Genomic DNA, 6,717 nt, shown 5'->3' with positions numbered 1-6,717 from the left:
CTAGGATCATTCTCGGTTTACAATTTTTTCAACTGTTGGTTGTAGATAATGAAAGCTATTTAGTGCCTCAAATTTATTGTTTTTTGTGTATAGTTTAATAGCAACTAAGTTGCCGATAAATTAGTGACGTATAAGTGAAATGTGTGGCAAACGATAAGTTGTCTATATATTAACTTGTAACCATGCTCCAGATAGAAGCAGTACAGTTACATCCTCTCTCTATATGTATATATTTATATATGTATAGAGAGAGAGTAGAGCTTAGCTGCTTGATCAACAGGTGCTTGAGCACCTACTTGATCATGCTGACCGTCCATTGCGTGCTTGATGGACTGTGATCAGCGCAAAAAAATTTCCCATAAAAAATGGCTCAAAAAGCGCCCAAAGCGGTCCCAGCAGAAAATGAACCTTTAGCAGCACTCCAAGTGCACTAAAAGTCCCAAAGGACACGCATGACATTAAAAATTTCTAATAAGGTTCATGTCCCTTGGGATATTAGAGTGCCGATAAAGGTCCCAGTTTCGCAGGGACCCTTAGTGGTGCTGAAAGTGTGCCGCTAAAGCTCCTTTGGAAGCTTTTTGAGCCATTTTTTATGGGATTTTTTTTTTTTTTTGCATTGACAGTCCATCAAGCGCGCAATGAACGGTCAACATGATCAAGCAGCTACACTCTACTATATATATACACACCTGTGCCCACCCTAACTTGGATTTCTAGCTCCGCCACTGATTTAAGGTGAAATATTAGATGTGAAACAGCTGGTTTTCAATAGCTCCATGCTCCCTCACAGGGAGAGCTCAATGAGAATGGGTTGGGTTCAAGGCCATGTCCAAAATTTCACCTTTTCCTCGCAGCCTAATTTCCATTTAACCAGCTTATAGCTCCCAGCCCCAAGTTTTACCCTATGGAACTTGAACCTCAATCCATGGTCACAAATTAATATATCAGCAACTTATCGTTTGCCACTCATATCGCATATCAGCTATATATATATATATATATATAGTCTATATGCCCTTAATTTATTGGCAACTTAGTTGCCATTAAAATATACAAGAAAATCAGTAAATATGAGGAACTAATTTAATTTCATTAGCTGCAACTATCAGTTCATCTTATGTAAACAAAGAATGTTTATATACAAATGTGAACACAATGAAGAAAAAAAACTGCAAAAAGTAGTTTTTTAAAAGACAATTTTCACTGCAGCAAATATATGTTCAATTGAAACAGAAATAAAAATAAAAACTACCAAAATATTGGAACACATGAAGAAAATTTAGATTATACCATGAATTAAAAAAAAAATGGGCTTAAACAGAATGGCATGACAAAATTAAAAGAAAAAAGAGTGCAACCTGCAAATATTTGCACAAAATTAAGAAGAGTATACATCCGACCATGACAAACCCATAAAGTAAAAGGAAAAATTAAAAAGATAAATAGAGGGAAAATAAAAATTAGTTACCTTCTATAATAATGAATGGCAAAACATCGAACTCTTTAAAATGAGTACCTTAAAAATCAGCTTCTTCTAAAGCCCATATTATTTTGGAAGACAAAATCTGAAGAGAAACAAAATAAAGGAAGATACCGTGGTTTTTATTCAAACAAATGGCGATATATCGCTATATATATATATATATAGTAATGCTACGGTGCTCTGGGAGCACCTACTCCCACATATTAGAAATCATAGTTGTAGGTTGCATCTTCTCAATCAGACCTTATAGATGTACTTAACATAGTTTATTTGATAGAGATCATGTTTTGGATGACATATTTAATAACATACATGTATGCCATAATCACATGATCTAAAGCTTGTTTTCTGCTAAATAATGATTGTAGATCATATGTATATATGTACAGAGGGTCTGATCAACGGAAAAAGTTAGAAATTTTTGAAAAGTGAAGCACCATATCATTACTAATATATATTGCCTTTATTGTTGCCATGCCTCAATCCCATTAGGTTGGATATAGTAGTGCTTAGAACCAAACTAGGTCCAACCGGTTGGCATCCCTAGTCATTGCGCTGGATACATTTTTTACCCTTCTCCAATTAGGTACGTAGCAGTACTTAGTTGCAGCAAAGGAATGGGCTCAAGAGGTTCCATACCCTAATAGCCAGTCTCTAGAAGCAGATCCACATCCACTAGATGTATGTGAATAAGACAACACTACTTAGCAGATTACTCATTCGAATTTGATCGCCTTCTACACCACACAATGACACAAGCAACCTATTAGCTACTGCCTCAGGTGGTTTACCATTGATCAAAAAATCAAAATCTGGGTTTGGGTATGGATGTGGTGTTATTTTACATTTGGGACATATAGTGCCCATTTGTTGCAGGGCTCCAGAGAGAACCCGCTTTCGTATGAAAGGGGGAATGAGAACTACCTACAGCTGTCTTTCATATGAAAACTCTTCCCTACCCCAAGAAGTGTGCAAAAGTTTTCATGTGAAGTGTTGCGACCTGCTAGAAAACTCAAGGCCCAATGCACTGTCTGTCACGTAGGCAGTATGTTTTTTTCTTCTTCATATTTTGCCTGGAAAAACCGTGTCGAGGACAAGGAGATGATGTCGCCATTCCGGACTGCACACCCAAGGTCCGCTCCAACCCCTTCGGGGTCACATAGGCAGTGAGTGTGTTGGTCCTGCATTTTCTGTGAGACCTTTTGTTTTAGGACACGTTTAAAAGAGAGAAAAACTCTCATAGGAAAAGAAAGTTTTGCCTATGAGACTTTTTTATACGAGAAGTTTTTCAAAAAAAAAAGTTTTTCTCTTGTTTGTGTAGCATGAGAAAAACAGAGTGGAAAATGTGAAAAAATGAGAGCAGCAGGAGGGTGGTGAGATGGTGTTGGAGAGTGTAAAAATAATTTTTTTCTTAGTAGGAATCATTCCTCCACACCCTCCCTTCCTATGGAGAAACGTTTCCTAATAAAAATTGTACTTTTTATAAAAACTCTCTCAGCAAAAAATTCTCGTTTGGAAGGGTCAGAAAATCTGTACGAATTTTTTTATTTTGCATCACTTTTCCTACATCTTTCTTGCTTTCAAACGTGTCCTTAAGCAGGTGGGCAAGGGAGACATTTTCATGTGAAAAATGACTCCTTTTCTAGTGAATCAAATGGGCCCGTAAAGATCCATTGCTAGACGGATCACACTTGTGTATGTTAGAAAACGCTCATATTTTTACCAAAACTAGGTTTGGATACTCGAAGCACATGGCTTTCGGACTACATTTGTATGGATCCATATCCAATTAAGAGATAAGATATCCAGATCCAGATCCTTATCTATCCTGATTCAAGCCGTGGGCCTTTGCTAGGTGGTAAAGCCCTTCTCTCTCCTTGGACCTTTTCTTGGTCTAGTGAATGGATTCCCAACGTCATCTCTCTCTCTCTCTGGAAATTTTTTACGTCTAGTGAATGGATTCCCAACGTCATCTCTCTCTCTCACTCAATTTGTGCCCATCCACTTTAGTGGACTCAAGTAGTACATATAGAAAGAGTCAATTTTCTCGAACCAGCCACAAGTATCACTATCAGTGGATTCGGTGGTGAATGATGGCCATACTGCCCTCACTTTGCCCACCAAAACTACAATGCTTCTCCATTTGAGATACCTCTCACATAATTTAAAATGCATGGTTTCCACCATACACTAATAACAAAAAGTGTAAACAATTTGTGTCACAACCCAAAACTGAAAAAGAAAAATCCTGAGATGCAAAAGAGGGCATTATCATGTTGGTAGGTACAGGTGAAGTGGAGATAGCATTACCTGCACCATGTTCATGGAGCAGGTAAAATAATAACCGACTGATTTATCAGGATAACTATTCTCTTCTTTATGTCATCTTCCTTTACACACACAAACGCCACAAATCGGTCTAAGAGTTGGAATTGGTCATCACCAACTATGCATTTTCTTGTGTTTTGGTGTTTATCTCAACTCTATATAAAGCCTTGAGTAGCCATGGGATGGCTGCAAGTGAGAACAATGGCTTTCTTTAGTGGGTCTTTTGTGGTCTTAGTCCTCAGTCTCTTGTGTTTCTCACCTCTGATTTCAGCTTTTCCTGGCTACAACTGGGAAGGGGACTATGGTTTGTGGCCTGAGTTTTATGATTATACATGTCCACAAGTAAATGACATTGTAATGTCTGTGTTGGAGAAGGCAATCTCACAGAACCCAAGGATTGCTGCTGCTTTGGTGAGGCTGCACTTCCATGATTGCTTTGTGCAGGTAAAATAAAAAAAAAGGTGGAACAATCCTTTTAGTTAAATAAATCTTTCTTTGCCAAATTGATGGGCTTGTGCTACTATGACATCTTCCCAAGAAGCAAGACCACCCATTTTTATTTTTTCCCTACTTGGCAATATGCACCCAGTCTCCTTTCAGGTGGATTCACACTTAACATGTTCATTATTGGAATGCAACAGTAGAATATCTTTAGAACCCGAGATGCATCCTTTAAAACAAAAGCATTGCAGTAAATGTTGAACCCAATTGTTACAGTTGGTATTTTGCTTGAAGAAGTTTATTGTTTAATTATGAGAGAGAGAGAGAGAGAGAGAGAGTGCGTGCTAGTCTAACAGCTAATCAAGTTACTCAGTGGAGCTGCTTAATTTTCTCTTTTTTACAAAATATAAGTTCAATTAAAAAGATACTAAAAACTTGGTGAGTACAGTGTGGTTTCTTCTGTATTGTGTTTCTTATGGAGCTGCTTAAAATTTGAACTCTTGGTACTTGAAGGCGAGCAGTCATTTGTCCACAAACTAACTGTTTACTTCATGTGGCTTTACACAGGGGTGTGATGCATCTGTACTCTTAGACGATGGCCCAAACATTGTCAGTGAGAAAAACTCGAACCCAAACAGGAACTCCTTGCGAGGATTTGAAGTTATCGACGAAATAAAAGCCGAGCTGGAAGCAGCGTGCCCTGGTGTTGTTTCATGTGCTGATATCCTTGCTCTTGCTGCTAGAGGATCCACAATTCTGGTAATATTTACTGGCATAACTAGTAATACAAGATCTCATGAGCCTCACAGTTCCTCTAGTGGTTGTAAGAAGGCTATCTTTATGAACATATACTATTGTGTTGTTTTGTTTCCATAGTTTGGGCACTTGAGAAAATTAACTACTCACAACATGGTTTTGGTACAGGCTGGTGGACCAAGGTGGGAACTGCCACTGGGAAGAACGGACTCAAAGACCGCAAGCTTGAGCTTGTCAAACACCAACATCCCTCCACCAAACTCAACCCTCCAAAACCTCAAGAACCTCTTCAGTCGTCAAGGACTTGATGAAGTAGACCTTGTTGCACTCTCTGGTAATTGTCACAATCACTTCTTTTGCCAACTTTTACTTCATCTTTTTATTAGTTATGTTTCTTTGATAACGGGGAAACCACCTGAGTGGGTTGTCTGGCCCAGAGGGATTCGCGGGTATGCTTCATCCCTCAACCACTCCGTCGCAAAACCATTCCCACCAAGGTGAAGAAACCCCATGGGTTGGGTCCTGGTCTACTCAGGGTACACAGCCTGGTCTCTTTAGTAGTGATTGTCAGGGTAAAATGGCGTAAATTGGAAGTGACCTATTTCAGATTACCGTTAAAAATGCACCACAGTTGATTGGTGATGGCATTTATTTGTGGGTGATTCTCCCAATATTGTAATGGACGTTATTTACAAGTTTTCCGATTTGCCATTTTTCTATTTTTTCTATCTCCATTTCCTTCTATTGGAAATGCCTAAACAATGTATCAGTCCAAGCAGGCTTCAGGCCTTTCTTGATCCAATACGATCCTCTTGGGCTTATTATAAGCAGGTCCAAGGCCTGTCTCATTGAAAGGTGCATTCAAAATGCTCGTGCATACAAACACACACGTGTGCATAAAAACGTGCACATTTTCTCATGAAAAGGTTAAAAAAAAGCATTACATTGAATGCTCTCAATCAACTTCCACAGGTGGCCATACAATTGGGGTGGCAAGATGTGTTAACTTCAAGCAGAGGCTCTACAACCAGAATGGAAATGGGCAACCAGATGCATCATTGGAGCAAACATACTACCAAGATCTCAAATCAGTGTGCCCAATATCAGGGGGAGACAACAACATCTCCCCTTTGGAGTTTATAACCCCTAACAAGTTTGACAACTACTACTACAAACTACTACTCTGGGGAAAGGGACTCCTGAACTCAGATGAAGTGCTCCTGACTGGAAATGGAGCTGAGAACACCATGAAGTTGGTTCAAAACTATGCAGAGGATGAGGATCTTTTCTTTGACCAATTCGCAAAGTCGATGGTTAAGATGGGGAACATCAGCCCTCTAACTGGTTCCAATGGGGAAGTCAGAGCCAACTGCCATAGGGTCAACTGAAGAGTTCCATTGTAGCTTGGGATGCTCATGCATGTGTTAATCTTGTAGTATGTCAAGCCTTTAGAATTGTCTGTGATAGATGAAAATTGGTCTTATGAATTCTGTTTTTCTTAAGTTTGGTTGATCTTCTGAAATAAGTGAATCGACTAAACTCCAACTATGTCCAAGAACCGCAAAGTGCAATGCAGAAGCCGGTTTAACATATAACCCTTTTGGGAACTCCTGGCGGCATCTTCACTCACCTAAATCCATAGTCAACTCATGCTGCACGTTGGCTAAGTTGGTGATTGGCTGTTTAACATAGCTGAGCTTCAGGCATAT

General features: G+C 39.1%; 1 protein-coding gene across 1 annotated transcript; it reads left to right on the top strand.

Moving 5' to 3' along the window:
- The first annotated feature begins 4,012 nt into the window (after window positions 1–4,012).
- Window positions 4,013–6,396, top strand: LOC149827030 (peroxidase 9-like). Its single transcript, XM_090020205.1, has 4 exons — window positions 4,013–4,255; window positions 4,820–5,011; window positions 5,177–5,342; window positions 5,981–6,396. The coding sequence occupies exons 1-4, from the start codon at window positions 4,013–4,015 to the stop codon at window positions 6,394–6,396; spliced, it is 1,017 nt and encodes a 338-aa protein (XP_089876331.1).
- The last annotated feature ends 321 nt before the right edge of the window (window positions 6,397–6,717 follow it).

The sequence above is a fragment of the Nuphar pumila genome, chromosome 10, assembly GCF_984573655.1.
Source record: "Nuphar pumila chromosome 10, dmNupPumi1.hap1.1, whole genome shotgun sequence".
In the NCBI taxonomy this organism is placed as follows: domain Eukaryota; kingdom Viridiplantae; phylum Streptophyta; class Magnoliopsida; order Nymphaeales; family Nymphaeaceae; genus Nuphar; species Nuphar pumila.
The sequence above is the reverse complement of the archived record's forward strand: the minus strand, read 5'-3'. Positions and strand labels throughout refer to the sequence as shown.

Excerpts from the sequence above, each read along its gene's own strand:
- LOC149827030 (XM_090020205.1), top strand. The coding sequence starts at position 4,013 with ATGGCTTTCTTTAGTGGGTCTTTTGTGGTCTTAGTCCTCAGTCTCTTG. Across the intron at positions 4,256-4,819 it reads TCCATGATTGCTTTGTGCAG|GGGTGTGATGCATCTGTACT; the intron begins GTAAAATAAAAA and ends GGCTTTACACAG. Across the intron at positions 5,343-5,980 it reads AGACCTTGTTGCACTCTCTG|GTGGCCATACAATTGGGGTG; the intron begins GTAATTGTCACA and ends CAACTTCCACAG.